The 21,755-nt window shown below is 41.8% G+C and overlaps 1 protein-coding gene across 7 annotated transcripts in view; it reads right to left on the reverse strand.

The window, feature by feature from the left end:
- The window catches only part of Cdc14b (cell division cycle 14B), an 85,134-nt gene that overhangs the window by 40,202 nt on the left and 23,177 nt on the right, over window positions 1-21,755 (reverse strand). For 4 of the 7 annotated variants that reach the window (XM_028781223.1, XM_028781226.1, XM_028781222.1 and 1 more), the window contains exons 2-4: window positions 15,487-15,577; window positions 14,614-14,689; window positions 11,481-11,573 (exon numbers count right to left, since the gene is read on the reverse strand). In XM_028781223.1, coding sequence (XP_028637056.1) covers window positions 11,481-11,573; window positions 14,614-14,689; window positions 15,487-15,577 — 260 coding nt within the window. Of the gene's footprint in view, window positions 1-11,480; window positions 11,574-14,613; window positions 14,690-15,486; window positions 15,578-16,818; window positions 16,996-21,755 lie in introns of those variants that run through there. The other 3 variants (XM_028781227.1, XM_028781225.1, XM_028781228.1) reach the window with 3 other exon arrangements.

Raw genomic sequence — 21,755 nt, forward strand, 5'->3', positions numbered from 1 at the left:
TTCCTTCCTTCCTTCCTTCCTTCCTTCCTTCCTTCCTTCCTTCCTTCCTTCTATCCTTCCTTCTTCCCTCCCTCCCTTCTTTCATTCCTTCCTTCCTTCCTTCCTTCCTCCCTCCCTCCCTTCCTTCCTTCCTTGATAAAGGTCCCCATGTAGCCCAGTGGCTAGCCTGACTGACTAATTGACTGACTGATTGATTGAGTTCATCATGTAGCCTGTGGCTGGCCTGATTAATTGATTGACTGATTAAGAGTTCACCTGTAGCCCTATTACTGACTGACTGATTGGTAAGAGTTCACCATGTAGCCCTGTGGCTTAGCCTGGAACACCCTATATAGAGCATTCACAGCAACTTTCATTAGTGATCAAATCAGATATCATACTATAACTGAATGACACTTCCGACAAGAGATCTCCTGAAGGCTACAAGAGTTATAATAAACAGAATTATCAAGGAGGGGAAAAAAACCCTCTAAGACAGTATATTCCTTAATGAATCACCTTAACAAACATGTTAAAGCAAAGTAAGTACCTGTAAGTTCCTAAGGTAAAAGAGCTGGGTTTACTGTGTATCCATGAATGTGTGTGTATACAATATAATTCAAATGAAATCCAGAGAATCTTTAATTCAGAATTTCTCTAGCTTTCCAAGATCATCACCCTCTCTATACAAAAATATACACATTTTTCCTTAAACATCAATTTAAGGCATTTTTTATTCCACAAGACTGTAGCTTCTTGGTTTCTTTAAATACCAAAAGGGTAGTGCCCTGATTTCCTTTGAAACTTCAAAACAAAGTGGTCTTTAATTCTTTAATAACTGTGGGATAGTCTTAGAACACAAGTTCAATTCAAAGAATAGAGTAATGCAGTATTTTTTTTCCTTATTGGCAGTGAGAGAATACTCCAGATTCCCAATGAATTTTAAAAAAACTGTATTTTAAATCTGTTTGGGGAATGACTATACAAAAAATAGTTAGGACTTAACCCTAAACATGAAAGAAATTTAGAGATTTAATCTAAACCTCTGTACATAACTATTAAATATTTGTTAGCAGGATGGAGAGATGGTTCAGTTGTTAAGAGCAGTTGCTGAATTTGCAGAGGACTTGGGTTCAGTTCCCAGTTGGTAGCTCAAGACCATGGATAACTCTAAATCCAGGGGATCTGACACCTTCTCTGCACTCCATGCACAAACACTGTATGCGTGTGGTGTGGTGCACATAATCACATACAGGCAAACCCTTATCCTTTTTGCTGTTTGTTTTTCAAGAGAGGGTTTCTGTGTAATCCTGGCCATCCTGGAACTCGCTCTGTACACCAGGCTGGCCTGGAACTCAGAGATCTGCCTGCTTCTGCCTCCTAAGTGCTAGAATTAAAGGCATGCTCAGCTTCAGAAATAAATCTTTTAAAAAACATCTGCGGCTTTTGCTTTCAAAGCAACTCATTTTTCTGATGAGAAGACTTTCCCATGTGAAGCTATTCTCAATGTGCCTCTTAGGAGGAATCTTATTAAGTGATTTCTATACTAAAACAAGTGTTCAGTTTAGCAAACTCTAAATCAACACAATTTTATAATATATCACTGCTGCTTATTTAGACACAAGAAATGCCTCAGCAAATTCTTTCAGGATATTTATATCAGAAGCTATGTATATAGAATGCCCACTCGAATGTCATGGTGCTATTTTGAAGTCAAGAAACAGATGATTACCCAGAAAAAGATTAGCTACTGTGACAGTCATATTCCAAGACAGTCCCAACTAAACCTTAGCTCCTTGTATTTCCACCTTCAATCTGCCCTCCCGAATTGTCAGAAATTACAGAAATGACAGAAGTCTAGGGCTGAAAAGCTGGCTCGGTGGTTAGGAGCTGCTCTTCCAGAGAACCCTTTTTACTCTAGCATCCCCCCTCCAAGATTTATTGATGTATTTGTTCACTTATTTATTATGTATGCAGTGTTTTGCCTGTACGCCAAAAGAGGGCATCATATCCCGGTATAGCTGGTTATGAGCCACCTTGTGGTTGCTGGGAATTGAACTCAACACCTCTAAAAGAACAGACAGTGCTCTTAACATCTAAGCCAGATCTTAAGCGCACTCTCAGAGGTTTTACTCCCAACAGACACATGGTGCCACATAATGGTTCAATTCCAGGGAATCCATACATCATTTTCTGGCCTCCAAGGGCACTGAACACATGTGATACACAGTCAGACATGTAGACAAAACTCCCGTGCACGCACATACATACATACATTATACATACATACATAAAAATGTTTAAAAAGGAAGGAAAAATGACCTGACAGAATAGAACTTCTGGGATGGGGTCATAGAGAATGTGTCTTTGCCTTGCTTTTCCTGAGATCCCTCATTCTGGGGCAATTTTGTCCCAATTCTGTCATTTGGGGGGCAGATCACACAGTGAAGAGTGTCTCCAGCTAAAGTTCAACAGTGGCTTACCAGGGATGTGCGAGAGCCACCTCTGGAAACAATCATTCAGATAACCAAAGACCAGAAGAATGAGAACCTGACCTGCTGAAGAGAAGCAACTCCCAACTCCTAACCTAAGGAAACTTAAGAGAATGGTTGCTGGGGATGTAATTCAGTTGAAAGAGTGCTTATCCAGCATGCCAAGTCCTGGCTTCTGTCTCCAGCACCACATAAAACAGGACATGAACTATATAAGACTCTTTATCAAAACAAACAGTGGGGGGGGGGAGGAAGTGGATATTGGGATGTAAAGTGAATAAATAGGTATTTGAAAAAACCTGGTTATTTACTGTTAAGTCACTAACTCCAGAGGTGACTTAGGCATCACTAGGTCATGTAGCAGCACACCCAACAGTAAGGAAACAACTCGGTTTATAAAAGCAGATAAATAGAACAACTGAAAAATGACATTGACCACTGGAGAGATGTGATGCGGCCACTCATTTCTGTGCAGAAACAGAAATCATAAAGGAAAAATTAAGCAGCTGTAGAAAGATGGTCTTGCAGGTGAAAGTGCTTGCTACAAAGCCTGCCTTTGATTCCCGGTATTCACAAGGTGGAGAGAACTAAATCTCAAAAGTGATTGTCTGGCCTCCATAAATACACAAATATATACATGTGAAATAAACATACATAAAATATTGTAAGAAATAAGACAGTAGGGTTTTTCAAGGTCCGTTTTAAATCAATGAAACAACAGCCAGCAATGAATGGTGGTATATGGGGGGGAGGGAGGGAGGGAGGGAGGGAGGGAGGGAGGGAGGGAGGGAGAGAAGGTGCCGAGGTTGAGGGGGAGATAAGGGGGTAGAAAGTGAGAGACAGATAAACAGAGATTGTGGCTCTAGCTACTTGGGAATTGAAGCAGAAAGCCTAAGGCCAGAAGCACAAAGCCAGCTTGAGTACTCAGCTCTCTGGTACAGGCAGAAAACCAGAACATAAGGGTCCTTTCTAGACAACTTCACATCTTTTTTTTTTAAGGTCTCTGATAACAAGTTCTGGGTCTTGTGAGGGCCTGTGACCCTGGAATACTGGAAGGTGCTCCTATGTGACAGAAGGACTCATACCTAGAGAAGCATCCTTACTCCATCGTGCATGGTTTTAATTCTGACAAGCTTGGCCTCCAGCAACAAAGCCCAACTAAACATGTGTTTCTTATTTCTGTTCTTATACTTACTTTGAAGCTTCATCTCCACACTTAAGAGAGGCTCTGATAATGTGTCGAGACCAAACAGAACTCCAGTTACTGAGCCAGACTTAAGAACAACAAAAGGCATTTGGGTCCCAACAACCAACACAGCCACAGGAGAAACCAATAAACTATCTGCAAATACTCTTTATGCAGAAAATGTCACAATGTTTGCAGCCTTTAAAAGCTCCTGTAACTATTTTCACATGTCAGCCAGATGACACAGTCCTTCATGTGCCAAGAATTTGACTGAGTTTAAAACAAAAACAAAACAAAACTCTCTCCAAATTACCACAGCATGTGCACAAAATCAATACAAGTTCATATTCAGCTGCTAAAAGATAGGCAGAAGCAGAATATACACAACACAGATTTACAAAACTACGAACAAAAAATTTCACAGTTGGTTTTTCTTTTGATGTGTGTGTGTGCTGTATGCGTGTGTGGAAGCTGGAAGACAATCTCAGGTGTCACCCTCTTTGGAGACCGAGTCTCTCATTGTCCTGAAGCTCAATTAGGCTACAGTGATGATCAGAAATCCTCCTGCTTCCAACCTCCAGCATTGTGACTTTGTGCCTACCACAACATCCAGCTTCTTGTATATGGGTTCAGGGAATCAAACTCAGATCCTCAACTACTTTAGCAACTGAGCCCAGCCCCTAACTCTTTTTTTTTTTTTTTTTAAACTAATCAGATTGCCAGGTATGGTGGCACAGGCCTGTTATCTCAGTAGCAGGGAAGCCAAGGCAAGAGAATTGAGTCTGAAATCATCCTGAGCTACAAAGCTCTGCCCTGCTTCAAAGGGAAACAAAAACAATAAAAAATAAAAATCAGTCAGATGGCCTTATATTTCAATAGCCTTAGCTTTGTTAATTACTCTTACTTATATCCATATTACAGCTGTCCTTACTTTAGGTATAGGAACTTGAAATCCGGAATATCAAATGCCTGTTACCAGCTGAGTATAGTATTCTAGCATGCGAGAGACAGAGGTAGGTGGAACTCTGGGTTTGAGGCCAACCTGGTCTACAGTGTGACTTTTAAGACAGCTAGGGGCTGTTACAGAGAGAAACATGGCCTCCAAACCACCACAAAATAAACAAGCAAGCAAGCAAACAGGCAAATAGATAGATAGATAGATAGATAGACAGACAGATAGATAGATATTCCTCTCTACAGAAACAAGCTTGTAAAAATGAATGAGCTGGACTTGGGTATAAGCCCTGAACACTGCTACAGTTAAACAAAAACAAAAAGCAAAACTCTTTGATTTTTTTTTCTGATAGTTTCATACATGTATATAAAAATGTTTAGTCATTTTGTTGTCTTTAGAAGCAAGATCTTATTATGTTACCTTGGCTGGCCTGTAACTTGCTATGTAGGCCAGGCTGGCCTCGAATTTAAAAAGATCTGCGCCTGCCTTTACAGGGCTGGAATTAAAGGCATATGCCACTATGCCCAGCACATCTTGATTTTTTTTTTTTAAAGAAAGATCTTCATTTGTTTGTTTTTGTTTTGTTTTTTACGAACAGTCTCATGTCGTCTAGACTGAACTCTTGATACTCCTGTCTCTATCTAACTCCCAAGAGTTAAGGATTATAAGCACACACATCACACCAGGTTCATTCACTATTAGAAATCAAACCCAAGGCTTGCTGCCCACAAGGCAAGTACTCTCGAAAAGAACTATATCCCTAGCACTGTGATCTCAATTTTTAAACATGGAATGGGGGTGGAGGGCTACAACCATTTAAAAATACTCTGTGAGTTACATAACCCTTGCAGACTGATCTTCTCCAAAGGAGGCATTAGCTGCTCATCTGGGATCACCCTGCTTGTTACTGATAGGAGGTCACTGCTCAGCCCTTATTTATAGACAGGAAACCATCCTGCCTAAAACCAGGACTGAAATGAAGATAAGAGCAACAGATCTGCAAAGGAGAATCGCACATGGTCAAAGGGTCAAAGTTAACACCGGCTCAATTAACATCCCAGGAGCCACAGTGTCTGGGGTGCTTACTAGAGTGGATAGAGATGTAAGCCTGATGAGCTGGGAGCAGCAACTCACTCCATCCTGGCGCAGCTGAGGTGCTGTACCTATGGCTTCTTTCTGGGGCTTGGCTGCTGTGTTTACAGTTGCCTGGTTGTTCTCTCTGCCTCTTACAACGCATGAGGAGGAGGTTTACACGGGAGAGTGTTTACAGAGCCTGTGTCCATCCACCTGGCTCTCCCTTATGGTCTCCACTGCACCATCTGCACTGTTGGCTGAATGCAATCTGGCCCTCAGCTTCCAGATACCAGTCTTAGCCCAACTTCACATCCAGTTCCTTTGCCCTGAAGCCACCTTAGCTGACTACTCAGAATCCAAAACAATGAAATTCCTTAAAAAGTGGACCAGAGGGCCAAAAATTCACCATTAAAGCCCTAAAGTTCTCAGCTTCAGTTCTCATACTGTGGGATTCTACTCACAGACTGCTGAGCAAGAACAGTCTCAGGAATTAATTAGGACCATAATTTTCCATATGACTGCTTAAAAGGTAAGCCATTCTAAGGACTGTTAAGAACTGCTTAAAAAAATACAATGATAAATATTTACCAGGGAACTTACAAGTTACCACAATTAACTCTTCCAGAGTAATTTATTAACCATGGAAGAGAGCAAATTTGTAAGCTACAAGGTAAAAGTACTCTGCTGTGTCATGAAGTCTACACTTTTTTTTTTTTTTAACAGACAAAAATGTTACAAGTTTTGACCTCAAAGTATATATAACCTAAGGAAGAGATGAGGCAGCCAGTAGGAAAGCTTAACAGGAGGATGTAACCACAGATAATAACCAGTAAGACAGAATGTTAACTGTTTTTAATTTTAAAAGCAGATCTCAAGACAGCAAGATAGCTCAGTGGATATAGGAACTAGCCACTAAGGCTGACAATCTCAGCTTGATCCCTGGGTCCCAAGTGGTGGACATCTTCTTAAAGTTGTCCTCTGACCTCCAAATGTGTACCATGGTGTGTACAAGCACATAAATACACAAATAACACAATGGTAGAGCACCTAGTCAGCATGCATTAAGTCCTAGTTTAATCCAAAGTTAAGAGAAAACAAAACACAAAACTAAACATGGGAGCTGGAAAAATGTCTCAGCGGTTATGAAAGCTTGCTGCTCTTTCAGGGAACCCAAGTTCAGGTCCCAGCAACCCGGCAGCTAACAACCAGAACTCCAGTTTCAGGGGATCTGACACCCTCTTCTGACCTGTGACGGTATCAGGCACATACATAGAGCACACACATACCAGAAGGCAAGCACCTATATACATAAATCTTTTTTTTTTTTTTTTAAAAAGGGAAGTTGATAAGCATTTTGTAAAATGTTGAGCAAGTATGTTCAAAACCCACTGACCCTTGTTTAAAAATTCTTAAACAAATAAAATTGTTTTGTAGCTATTAAAAAAACCTTTTTTTTTTTTTTTAAAGTCAGGGTTTCTCTTTTTAGCCCTGGCTGTCCTAGAACTTACTCTGTAGACTAGGCTGGCCTTGAACTCAGAGAGATCTGCCTGCCTCTGCCTCCCAACTGCTGTTGGCAGTAAAAGTGCACACCACCACTGACTAGCCTAAAAATTTTTATTTGCACAAATAGCAAAGCTACTCATTTTACATTTTCCTTAGGAAATTTGGCTTCCAGATGACTAAAGAGTCTTGTATTGATAAAGGTTTTTTTTAAAGACTTAAAAAAGGAAGCATATTGTATTTGTGAAATGTATGCAAATATATGTACCTATGGGTGCATATGTATATGTGTGTATGTCTGTGTGGGTGCGTGCATACCTACCTGTCCACATATATGGAGAGGCCAAAGGAAGACATCAGTTGTCTTCCTATATCTAACTTGTGACAAAGTCTGTCACTGAACTGGAGACTCACCTGTCTCCACTGCTCAACGATAGGGTTACAGGCATGTGTAGCTGTGGTCAATTATTTACACGAGTGTAGGGATAATCTCTTGTACACTGTGTAAAAGCATCACCAAGAAAAATCTAATGGCCAATAAGGTGAGGCAGGATTAGAAGGTGGGACATCTGGCAAAGAGAGAGGAACTCTGAGAAACAGTCAGGTGAGAGAGATTCGCCACCTGGGTTCAGGGTTTTGTTTTGTTTTTTTCCCCTGCATGGGACTCAGGGCCTCTTTCATGCTAGGCACATATTCAACCTACTGCTGAGCTGAAAAATTCTTTCTAGTCTTTGGTTTGTTTCAACATTTCTGCTCAAGCTTTATGCTACCTCCAAACTTCAACAACTCCAGGAAAAGTTATCAAGACTTCAGTTCCTAGGAGTTAACTCATCTCTACACAACTTTAACCAGAGTACTAAACTGGCTCAACCAAAAGATGCCTTGCTCACTTAGGTGTTTTATCTTTTGAAATCTTTATCACGTGTCAACACTCTTTCCTACTATTAATAACTTTCTTTTATTGGAAGTCTTTCTCCTGCTTCCCCACCAAGCATTATAACCACTCCAAGCTCCCCCATTAGCCCACTTATCGTGGCCTGAAAGACACCTATCACGACCACAAACTCTGGTCTTCGCACAAACTGCTATATGAGCAGAGTAATAAACTTGATAAATATCCAAATCTATCCAGTTTCCCTGGTGTTGTAGGGTCTCTACTGCCATGACAAAACCACTAAGACTAAGACAAAGCTGGGGAGAAAAGGGTTTATTTGGCTTACACTTTCTTGGCACTGTTCAAGCAGAGCAGGAACCTGGAGGCAGGAGCTGATGCAGAGGCCATGGAGGAGTGCTGCTTGCTGCCCTTGGCTTCCTCAGCCTGCTTTGTTATAGAACCCAGAACCACCAGCCCAGGGATGGCACCACCCACCATGGGCTGGACCCTCCCCCATTGATTGAGAAAATGTCTTACAGCAGGATCTCATGAAGGCATTTCCTCAGCTGAGGCTCCTTCTTTGATGATTCTCAGTTGTGTCAAATTGACACACAAAACCAGCCAGTATGCCTGGCAAATGCTTAACCATGGAATCAACACTGATATGCAAGACTGAACCTCTCAGAGGAATTCTAAATCCACATATTGACCATGAAAACACAGAAACAAAACTAAGGTTCTGTGTGCCCAAATATAACCATTAGCAAAATCAAAGGTGCATCAAAATGGACCAAATAACATCAAGACATTGTCCACAAATACAAGAAGTTATCTTTCTCATTCATTGTTGAAAAATAGCAGCCATGGGCTAGGTGTACTGCTTGATTAGATGCTGGAGGCCCTGAATTTAATCCACAGAACCAACAAATTAAAACAGAAGAATGAGCGGGGCACTACCAAAGCAGGAAGCAGAAGTAGGCAGGTCTGTGAGTTCAAGGTCAGCCTAGTCTACAGAGGGAGTTCCAGGACAGCCACAATTATTTCAGAGAGAAACTCTACCTTGGAAAAACAAAACAAAACAAAACACACACACACACACACACACACACACACACACACACACACACGAAACCACCACAGCAAGAACAACTTCATATTTACAAAATTATCCAGTACTTTCTTTCTGGTTTTAACCCTATGATTCCACCATACTTCTCTCTTCTCTGCCATTTTCTGAAAGGTTCTCCACCCAGGAGTTGCAGTCACTGGCTTCAGACAATGTGGCAAATAGAGATTTAAATGACAGTGGAACGAGATTGATTCTGAGGGAAGCCTGGTTAGGTATGGGCCCTGTTCCTGAGGTGGAACTGTCCCGGCCATGCAGGCTCTCTCCTAGACAGTATGTCAGGAAGACCCCACAAACAGCTTAGAAGTTTTTGTCACACTGAGGACTGATTCTCCAGGTTGCCATTAATGTTTTGTGAACCCTGATAATCCTAATGTCACTTTCTCTGTCAGGGCTCCCCCTCCCCAGATGAGTTGGCCAAATAATGGAACCAAAGTCATAGTTAAGCCAGCCACCTGCCAAGCCAGTGAGATAGCTCAGTAGATAAAGCTCCTTGCCACCAAGGCCTATGACCTAAGTTTGATCTCCAGAACCTGTATGATAGAAGGAAAGAACTGACTCCAGCAAGATGTCTTCTGACCTCTATACATGTGCCATGCCATATATATGCACTCTCCCCTTCCCCCCCCCACTGTGTGCCGTGTGTGTATGTGTGTGTCTGTGTGTGTGCACGCGCGAGTGTCTGTGTGTCTCTCTTTAAAAATGGTGACTCTTGCCGCATGAATTATTTTTCCTGCAAATTCTTTATCATAAAGTTTTAATTATTAAAATAGAGAAAAGGGTAGAGGAATCTCTGTGAATCTGAGTCTGGTTTATAAAGTGAATTACAGGCCAGACAGGGCTATACAGTGAGACCCTGCCTCTTCTATTTTTGTTTTGTTTTTTTGTTTTTTTTTTTTTTCCAAGACAGGGTTTCTCCGTATAGTTCTGGCTGTCTTGGAACTTACTCTGTAGATCAGGCTGGCCTCAAACTCAGAAATCCGCCTGCCTCTGCCTCCCAAGTGAGACCCTTTCTCAAAATGAGGTTTATTTTATTTTTAATTCTGCATAAGTACATGTGCATGCAGGTGCCCCAGAGGCCGAAAGAGGATGTTGGTTCTCTTAAAGTGGAGTTACAGGCACTAGTTATGAGTAATCAACATGGGTTCTGGGACTCGAACTCAGGCACTCTACAAGAGCAACAAGTTCTCTAGCATTTCTTTCTCTTTTTCCTTTTGTTTAAGGACTTGCTGCCAGCATAAGAAACACCAAGAAACAACTCAGCTGAAGAATCCGGACTTCAACAGACACAATTCACTTCCTGTATCTCAGACCTTCATGGATAAAGTACTAAAATTTGAAGTTTGAAGTTTTCTCTGAAACATTTCTCTCCACTACTTTTCTGAGCATAGCCAGAAAAAGACAACCAGACAGCCCTAGGCAGCTGGTAACAAGACACCCTAAACATCTAAAAGAATCTAATTTTCAGGTGCAATTTCAACTAAATTCCACCCACCCAATTTTTGTAAACTACAGATTACCAAACTATGTGACAGAAAGGAGTATGATGTGGTATAAGGCCTGTATTGGGGATGCAGCCCAGTGTAAAGAGATACCTAGCATGAGCCTAAGGTCAAGGTCCCGTGCGTAAGCAAACAAATCTATCAAAGCAGGCTGATGGCACAGTGGTTAGAGCGCTTGCTGCCTTACTGCACAATCATGAGGACTGGAGGTCAGATCCTGGCGCTAACATAACATAATAGGGTGGGGGGAGCAGGCCTGTAACTCCAGATATAATACCCAACATGTGCACACAGCTACACACATGCTCATACACTCACAGAGAAATGTTTACACAAATAAATACATCTTTAAAGAGGATAGTGGTATCTGGAGAGATGGCTCAGTGTGTAGGGCTGCTTGGCACCAAGCTTGAAAATCTGAAACCCCTGAAATGACTACAACTCTCTAAACAAATTATGAATTAATAAAAGCAGCTTCAGGGGGCATATTCACTAACCTTAAAGGTTTAAAAGATTATCAACTTTTTTCATTGAGGTCAGTCAAAAAACTTTAAAAAAAAAAATATTTTTTAAGTTCTAGGTTCACAGTAACCCTGAGTGTCACACATGCTCCCCACGCAGCATGTGTATAAATCTTCCTGAGGTAAATGATTTTCAAAATGCAAACAAACACATGCCCTCTGGAAACAAACCAAGACAATACTTAGGAAAGAGTAGTTTCAAAATACCAGGCCTGACTGTAAAAGCAGGACAGCTGTGCACAGACTGACCTTTAGACCCAGCGATACTTACCATATAACACCCGATAAGGAAGGCGGCATTTGCTTGCTTTCTCTGATCAGTGCCGGTAAAATGGATAATTTTCTTCCTCAGCATTGTAATGGACTGCATCAAAACAAACTGTTGTTAGTATTTTCTTGACCGCTTCAAGTTTCCTAAAATTTTGCTTTGTGACAAATTCCACATCTCACATGCACAAGCAATCTCAATATTAAAACTCTAAGAACAACACAACCCTGAAGCCCTGAAATCCCAGGGGCCATACTGTGATATTAGAATTATTTAAAATAAAAGAGAGAAAGGGAAATGTGAACAGATGAATGCCTAAAGACAGGCCAACCATCGGATCATTTCAGAAAGCTATGGATGGATAGAGCCAAGAAAGAACAAAGACTGATGAATCCAGAGTCTGTGGGGACTGAAGTTCTCGTTGGAGGCCACTGTCACTCAACAGTGCCATGTTTTTCTAAGGAGATGTAAGATTGGCAGCATCCACAGCTAGTGACAAAGGAAGCTGGATAGATGTGCCAATCTGAAAAGTCAACAATGCAGGTCTTCCTGTAACAGGAGATGCAACAAGCTGGGGAAATGGCCTGAAGAATTCCTATTTCCTTGAGACAAGGTCTCCTTATTAGCACTGCCTAGCCTGAACTCATTAGGTAGACCAGGCTGGCCTTGAAGTCCCAGAAACCCACCTGCCATATCTGTCTCTAACTCCTGTTCCAGGGGATTCAATGTACTCTGACATCCGAGGGTACTGCATATACATGGTGCAAAGACATACAAGCATAAAGAACACTCACACACATAAAATAAAAAGTCTTTGAAAAAAAAAAACACTAGTTAAATGGATATATCGCAAAGATAATCCCATGAGACAGCAGCTGAAAGGACTCTTCTTAATTTATGAAAACTAAATGTACACTAGAGATATATGTATGTTTCCTTATGTATGCTAAACTTCAACAAGGAGTTAAAAGAAAAGGAAGCCACCACCACCCAACAGGTCCCCAGTGGTTATTCACTACTGTGAAATGCATCAGTAAAGATGCAACAGGGTATGTTCAGCATGTTTGAATGTATTGCTTATCTCGCTGGCCCATGCTTGTTTGAATTTTCTAGTGTCTCCAGCACATCAATCAGTGTGAGCGTATTTTCCTGTGGTGGCTTATATGGAGTAAGGGACCTAAATCAATTAAAAACAAAAACAGAAGCCAGCCAGCCATTGGCACCCTCTTCATCCAGGGCACTGTCAATCTCACTAGCTCAGCGGGCAGTGAGATCTTAGGCTGGCTGCTCAACACCTCTTCAATGCCTCCAGCAAGTCACTAGAAAGGAATGCGCTCATTTATTCTAAAGAATAAAAGTCTCCAACAGGTTAGGCATGAAGGTACATTCGCAGGTGCACACATGCATAGACTCACTCTTTCAAAACTAAAGCAAAGGAACAATAGATGGGAAGAGAGGGGATTATATTTAGCCTCTTGGCCCTGTGGGAACAAAAGACTGTCACTGACAAGGGAAAAGGGGAGGGGGACCCAAAGACAGAAGGCCATGGATGTTTATACAGCTAAGAAGGCCTAGGAAGAAGTCTACACTTGTGTCTAAATATATAGTGAATACAGTTGATGCTCAGGAGGGAAAAAATCTCCCTTACCCATAAATTTGTAATGGTGTTAAGCAAAAATAAATGTTATTTGTTTTGTATAGTTCTCTGGTAGCTAATCCATTGTATTTTGTTTGCTTTTAATTCCTGCTATAACAAACTCAGTATTTTCTATTGACAGTTTATAATGACTAGGTAAGTTTTAAAAATCTGAGACATAGTCTCACTTTGTAATCGAAGCTAGCCTGGAACTTACTATGTAGATCAGGCTGGTTACAAACTCAGAGATCAAAGGCACATGTCATCATGCCCAGCAAGGTACCCCTTAAGTGTCCGATTAGTAATTCTGAGATTTTAAACAAAGGAATGGGGTTTGTGTTCAATCAGAAGAATACACTGTATGTCCTCAAGGGCATACTGTTGATCCATGGTTCTCTTACTCCTTGGCCATATGTGAAAAGGCTCACATTGAAGAGTGAGTTTCCAGCTCAGAGGGCAAGGTCTGTTTTCCCCAGCCATTCACCAGCACTCTCTTTGAAAGGGAGGCAGGAGAAATGCTAGCCAAAGCAGGGAAGCACTTCCCTTGTCTGTTTCAGTTCCCATGAGGTCAGACAAGGGACTTAGTTAATAGCTGCCCTTCGCTTTGAGTTATTTTTTTGTTTGAGCTTCTTCAACCCAAACCGGAACCAAGAAACCCAAATATAACTCATTCCATTAAAATTAGAAAACACATGTTACATGTGTTGGTGTATCCATGAAGGGATGCAGATACTTCTAGGTCAGCCTGGGTTGCACATAAGTGTGTCTCAAGGCCCAGAAAATATTCTAGGAAACAAATATATGGCAGTGTAAGTTTAGGAAAAATATTATTTTTAATGTGTGCTTCTGCTTGTATGTATACATGTATGTACTACAAGTTTGCAGATGCACACAGGACAGAAGAGGGTATTATGTCCTCTAGAATTCCAGTGACAGACAGTCATGGTGTACAATGTGGGTCTCTGAAAGAGTATCCAGTGCTCTTGACTGCTGAGCCATTTCTCCAGACTCAGAAAAATAAAAATAAAGTACACATGCTAAATACCACTACAATGAGAAACACCACTTACAGAATCTCACACTATAGGTCAGGCTACACAGTCTCATACAGCGCTGTATACCATGTGATCTCACAGCAATCCTTCCAGAGTGCTGAGACTGCAGGTGCACTCCACCACACCTTCTAAATGTTGGCCATGTTTTCAAGGCATCCTAAAACATACTTCAGTAGGCAACTGGTGTCTTGGTAAACTTGTTCTGTTTTCTAAAGATAAGATCTTGCTGTCTAGCACAGGCTTGCCTTGAACTTGGGATCTCTCACCTGAGTGCTCAGAAGTCAGGTGTACACTAGCATGCCTGGTCTCAAATGGTTTTGTTTTGTAAGAGGAAACATTCTTTCAAATTAAAAAATTTTTTAAACAGGAGAGAGGTCTCCTTTGTCTTGCTCTAAAGTACTGCTGAGTGATCACTTCAGTCAAACCTTGGAGTTAAAAGATTTACCTTGAGCTTCTTATTTATCTTGCAACAATATCTGTAAACCATGGCCAGATTGAGTGGTCCAAAATCCGCATAGAAGCTTTAAAAAAAATAAATAGAAACAAGTATATATATTTTAGCTGCTCTGAATGTAAACGCTCCTACAATTATGGCAAGAGGGCATCCATCAACCCAAATTAACACTGGCCATACAATTCTAAGGTCCTGCCCTACTAATACTAACAGAAGGAATATTCTGGTAAATAATACCTACTTAATCATGCAACAAGTGAGCTAGAGTTGTACACTTCATTAGTAGAGAGCTCAGCTAACTTGCACCAGATCTTGCCTCCTTCCCCTAACATACCCCTACACACACACACACACACACACACACACACACACACACACACTCAGGTGTAGAATAACTAACCTCAATTTAAAAAATTGTTCTTACACATATTTTCCACTAGCAAAACCAGTATTTTACACATTTGTATTTCACACAGCTCTGCAGTATAAACTATTAAGAGTATTGAATCAGGTTTGTTTGTTTTTTTTTTTTTTTTGAGACAGGGTTTCTCTGTGTAGCCCTGGCTGTCCTGGAACTCACTCTGTAGACCAGGCTGGCCTCGAACTCAGAAATCTGGCTGCCTCTGCCTCCCAAGTGTTGGGATTAAAGGCATGTGCCACCACTGCCCGGCTTGGATCAGAGTTTAAATGAAGGTTCTTTGTATCTTCAAGGATCTATTTTGCTACCAAAAATCTGAAACAGTACCTAGCTGCAAGTGTTCATCAGACATAAGATTTTTCCAAGGCTATATCATCTGTACATATACCTAGGGATTCCTCAGGGGAAATTTTAAAAGTTTGAGTCTTCCAAGAGGCAATACTTACTTCTCATACTCTAGCTCGTTATCTATGCTGAAATAATGTTCGTTTGATGCACTCTTTGGTCTGCTGTAGAGAATGGCAAAACAAAGGCGATCTGAAATGGAAAATGGCAATGTTCTTTTCTCCAAGTTCTTAAACAGGTGTCCCAGGTCAAGACCCAATTCTTTTCTGATGAATTCGAAGATGGCTTGTTTGATTTTTGTTATGCTTCCACCCCCATGTTTCAGATGGCAGAGGTGACAATGTATAATTTCAAAAAGTCTCTTTGGTGAATATCAATAAATAAGCAAAGCTTTAAAGAAGAAATTGCCTTAATCTTAGTAAGTCCCCATGGTAGTAGGTGATATTTCATGTGGTGGTACTGTTTATGTTTCTGGAGCAACTAAACTAAGAAGTCTCAGGAAATTTGGCATACTTCTGATGGCTAGTCTATAACCATGCATCAAGTTTATGAGGGACACACTGAAAATGAAAGCAGCAGGAAACTATCTTTGAAAGTAAAAAGCAAAGAATGCTTTCAATATTGCTGTTTACAACTATAGAACACAAGGTATTTTTATACAATTATTCTCATGAATATGTATTTTTTTTAAAGCTGGAATCACTGCTTTGGGTTTCTTACAAATTACTGTTTAAAATCAAGGCAAATGAGAGTCGAGTCCAGACTGGGGTGGAATCTGGGTTACATGAATACAGTCATAGGTTGTGAAGTTCAGCAAGAAGCTAAGTAATGTTCAAAGGCTCCATCCACCCTTACTCCCACCAACCTCCAGAAAAAAGGGCAACATCTTAACTGCAATTAGATACCTACACCCAAAACATTGACAAAAATCAAGAGCAGCCTTTGAAATATTTATATTCTTTTTAGACCAACTTTTTTTTTTTTAAATAGGAACCAGAGCCTGCCTCTGCCTCCCAAGTGCTGGGATTAAAGGCCACCACTGCCCGGCTTTAGACCAACTTTTAAGAAACAACAGGATCTGAGACGTCCTTTTCTCCAATCGTAATTTAAACTTCTCAATCTGTACCTCTACTCTCAGATCGCCTGCACGTGTATCTACTAGTAAATGCAACAAACTTCTTTGCAGTGGCATTCAAATGGATGACTGGGCTTTGTCCTTTCCAACAACAAATGACCTTTGATCTGCAGCTCGACTGGGAATTTCACCAGCTCCCACGCAGCGTGGGTGGAGAGGCTGTAGGACACAGGGGTCACAAGTACACTAAGGTGTAGGTTTACCCTCAAAGTCACTGGACCCAGAAAGGAGGCCAGTTCGGCTCCTGGGGCAGCAAGTCGCTCCTCCAGCCATCCTAAATCCTGCCCTGTGCACTCACCTCGGATCACCTCGGCCATCAGAGGGGTCCCCGCGCCCTCCCGTCTCATGACTCCAAAGCATCTGGAAAGCAGGGCAAGAGAAGGACCCGGCGGGTCTGGGGTGACTGCGACGTACAGAAGAAAGAAAGTGTGACCACACCCCCGAAGTCTAAAAAACAGTGAAGTTTAAAGGGCCGCGCCCATGCATGGGCACGGAAACGCCCTGGCGAGTGTCAAGCAGCAGACTGGGAGCCAACCCCGGAAGTCCAAACTCTGGGACGTCCCTGAGGCGGCCAGGGGCCAGCGTTCCGCAAAAGAGGCCAAGCCTACGGGCACGCACGACCAGAGGTCAGCTGCCCTGCAGAGAGAGGGAGGGGAAGAGACCTGGCCCACGAACACACACAACTAGGACCAACTGTCCTGCAAAGGAAGAAACCAGACATACAGGCACGCGCAGCCAGAGACCAGACGTCTTGCAAAGGGAGCAACTCAGCCAACTCCGAGTACACTGGGCCAGCTCAAAACCGGCTAGCCGCTACGACCCGGGAACGCATGATAAAGAATTCAGGGGCCAGGCTGGCGCCAGCCTCAGCCACAGACTCGGGACTCCCGCCCACCCCACTTCCGCTGCCTGCCACCAGGGGTCGCTCCCCGACCCATACAACGGAGCGTCACAGCTCAGATCAGACAGGCCTGCAGCACCAGAATTTAGAAGCTGCAAGGTGACTTTGCTGGAGTTGGGCATGAACATAATCCCAGCACTTGGAGGCAGAGTGGAGGAAGGAAGATCGAGAGTTCAAGATCAGTCTCAGCTAAAGAAAACTGAAGGCCAACCCTAAGCTACTGTGAGTCTCCCTCAATAAATAGGGCTAAGACAACTTACCAGGTAAAAGTACTTGCCCCTCAATGATGTAAGCCTTAGGACCAAAGTTTAATGACCAGAACCCACTCTACAAAGTTATCCTCTGACCTCCCCACACATGGGGGTAGGGCGCACGCATCTATAATTAAAAATACATGTAACACTCAGGTCATTTGCTATGTTAATGGTATGGGGATGGTCTAAAAGCAAAATATTTGATGTGCTTCTTAGCAACCATTCACAATTTTCAGGCTATGCTCTTAATCTCAAGGGAACAAACTGTTGAATGTCATATGGTGCAGAGTCTGTAGATCTTTATTTCCTCCCAAGTTTTCCCAAACTTTCTACAGAAAAGTACTGAAGTAGAAAGTTGCCAATGCCCTTCTCTTGAAAGAAAATGAAAATGGCAAGTTTTCCTAAAAATGACACATTATTTATGATCCCCAAAGACCTGCATATTCCCTAACCGTATTCTAGAATTTCAGATGTATCAGATTGAGATCATGAAAACACACACACACACACTCTACAGCAGTATGGGACAAAGATTCTTTCTATACTTGCACCTGGGGAGGACTTTTCAACTGGTAAATTGATACATTCTTTAAAGTCCTTTTCACTTTTCACAGCAAGTCAACAATAAGCAAGTCAAGGGAACCTGCTGTTAAGAATACTCTAAATTCACCAAGCAGACCTAGTTTCAATTATGTTATTTCAAAAATTACAAAAATGCCATTTTAAAGTTTGAGGGTTTTTTTTTTGTTTTGTTTTGTTTTCATTATTGTATGTGTAGCAGTCAAAGAACTACTCTCTCGGGTCTTTTCTCTCCTGCCACCTTCTGAGTTCGAGTGATCAACCTCAAGTCATCAGGCCTTCATGCAAGCATCCCTATCCATGGAGATAGCATCCTAGCCCCTACCACGGAGCTTTAATGTGGGCCTTAAAACACACATACATGCAACTACTGATATCTAAAAGTCAAGAAACTGGTCAGCAGTGGACACTTTTAGAGCAGGTGATCCAGCGTGAAACAAAGGAGGGTAAGAGGGACTATGCCTTTTTATAGCTTTTGAACTTTCAATTACATATTACCTATTCAAAATGGCAACATTTTGAATACTAAATTACTAAACTTGCAGGATAATGGTGTTTATTCAAAGCTAAATCCATACTGAAATGTGAAGCACTTCATGAGGTTGCCTGAAGGGGGCCCTCTCCACACACTTTTAAAAAAGGTATTCACTTTCTAATCTTTGGAAATTCCAAGATTTTGGTTTTTGTTTGCTTGCTTGCTTGGGACCTAGGGGTGAAACTGCCAATTCTGTCTCAATATCAAGGCAAAATCTATTCGAAGACTTTTGTTGAACAAACCCAAGTTGGTAATTTTTAAAATCAAACATTCTACCAGAACATAATCCAAAGGCAGCCTATTGGATACATACGCTGAGAACAGGAGCAGAAAATATTACTAAAAGTCTTTGCTTCCCATAATTAAACAGAATGTTTCTGCAAGAGAAGAGAACTGTATGTGCAGTAAAACCCTGCAATCTGAGATGTTTCAAGCAGTGATGGCTAATATTGCACATGGAGAGGCATACATGGTAGAAACTGCTGGGCTGTATGCTCAGAACCAAAGAATGCAGTGAAGCCACCCAGGCAACAAACACAATCATGAACTACAATATTCGACTTTTTTTGGGGGGGGGGTGGCTAACCTCCCCACATTTAGTCACCAGCTCTATATGAGTTCTCACCCACAGATTAGAAAGCTGAACCTTTATCAGAAGGTCTTAATTATACTTTATCTCTTTTTTTTTTTTTTGATTATTCAAGACAGGGTTTCTCTGTATAGTCCTGGCTGTCCTGGAACTCACTCTGTAGACCAGGCTGGCCTCGAACTCAGAAATCCGCCTGCCTCTGCCTCCCAAGTGCTGGGATTAAAGGCGTGCGCCGCCGCCACTGCCAGCATCTCCTATGTTTAAAGTCTCACCAAAACAACAATTTGGACAAGTCACAATTCTAGGCCATTCTAATAATTTTCCTTCAGAAAAATTCAGAGTGATTTTAAAAACATCACTATGCTAATATTATGGTGTTTTTCTTCTGTGGAGCACATAGATTAATACATCACCTTTATATTTTTTTTTTAAATGGAAACTGGGACTAAAGACTTGAAGATAGTTAACAAAAGGAAATAAATGGCCTGTAGCTCATGAAAAAGAAGTATTCAAAATCAGAGCAATGCAAATTAAATCACAGTGAAGTAGCACTTCCCATCCACTAGAATGGCTAAAATTAGAAATACTATTACTACCACTTGTTGGGAAAGAAACTGAGCCATGAACATATACATGAGCCTATACTTCTAAGAACCATAAAATATTAACATCTATTAACACAGAAAAGCGTCAAAGTGGGAGAAACCAAGATTTCCAAGTAACAAAGTCCTTGAAGGAAAACTGCAGGCAGGGAAAGAGCACACCCAGCTTCCCTGGGCTCAAACCCAAAGCTCACTATGGCCATGTCCCGTAGGTCATATACTAATCAGGCTCGTTATTCTGTGGAATTTTAAGAAGCCCCTTATCCAACAATGTCCCTGGGACTTTCCAAACACCTGCCCTAACCCAAATTGCAAAGAACACAGTGTTTCTTAGCCTAACTTAATAATGTCAACTGACCTTGGATCTACTTTCTCCTCTTGGCAACACCCCCCCCCCCCCAAAAAAAAAAAGACCTTAAAAGAACATCCTTTGTTTTTCCTGGACTGGCTTAGTTTTACTTCGGTCCTCCCAAGTCCCTTTTACCAGGACAATACAATTCTGTGCCTTTCTGAGTCACTTGGGCAGAGAAACCTCAACTGAAGAACTGTCCCAATCAGAGTACGGTATCTGTATGGTACCCTATGGTATCTGAGACATTTTTTAAATTGCTAACGAATGTGGAAGGGCCTGGCCCACTGTGGGTGGTACCATCCCTGGTCAGTATATAGGGTAGCTGGGCAAGCCTCTCCATGAAGCAAGCCCCACTGTAGTCTCTGTTTCAGTTCCTATTTCAGCTCTTGCCCTAGGTCATCCTGGATGGTGCACTGTGACCTGTAAGTGAAATAAACCCTTTCCTCCCCAAATTGCTTTTGTTACCATAGCATCAGAGAGGCAAACTAAAACACCCGAACCCAACCTCACCCTTCCCTACTCCTAACAAAGACGAAGACACAGGAAAGAACCCCATATGCTAGTTGGGGTGGGGTGGGGTGGGGTGGGTGGGTGGGTGGTGGTGGTGGAAACTGCAAGTGAGTCAAGAAGACAACCAACATTGACTCTGGCCTCTTCACCCACCTGCAGGCTCAGCTATACACATGAACATAAACAGATACACACAAAACCCCAATAAATATGGTTGGCAATTTCTTCCAAGTTAACTTTTCCCTTTTCCCTTTTCCCTTTACGTATATACCCAAGAGAAGTTCCAAGTGTCTACAAAAGGACTGGTACACAGATATTCACAGCAACTTTGTTATAGACAACAACTAGAAGCAGTCAGTAACTAGAAGCAATCAACAACTAGAGACCATCAGTAACTGAGCAGACTCCCCAGTGAAACACTACTCCAACCAAAGAGAGCAAGTAAACGATGCTCAGACCAACATCTGCATCTGTGAGCTCAAGCAGAGACGTTCACACTTCAGAACTCTGTACACAAAAGTTTAACCGCAGGCAAAACTGGCCCAGACAGAAATTAACATGCTCATGGAGTGAGTATCGGACAAGGAACCCCATGAAAAGAAAGTTCAGAGCAGAGGCTCAGGAGCATATACACTTGATAAACTCAAATGATACATTTGACTGTATGTAAGCTGTACTTTATAATAATTTCAAGGAGCCAGAGGTGAAAAGGTAGCTTAAGAAAGAATCTCAGGGCCGGGCAGTGGTGGCTCACGCCTTTAATCCCAGCACTTGGGAGGCAGAGGCAGGCGGATTTCTGAGTTCAAGAGTTCGAGGCTAGCCTGGTCTACAGAGTGAGTTCCAGGACAGCCAGGGCTACACAGAGAAACCCTGTCTCGAAAAAAACAAAAAAAAAAAGAAAGAAAGAAAGAAA

This window comes from Grammomys surdaster, unplaced genomic scaffold (assembly GCF_004785775.1).
Source record: "Grammomys surdaster isolate TR1022 unplaced genomic scaffold, NIH_TR_1.0 375, whole genome shotgun sequence".
Taxonomy (NCBI): domain Eukaryota; kingdom Metazoa; phylum Chordata; class Mammalia; order Rodentia; family Muridae; genus Grammomys; species Grammomys surdaster.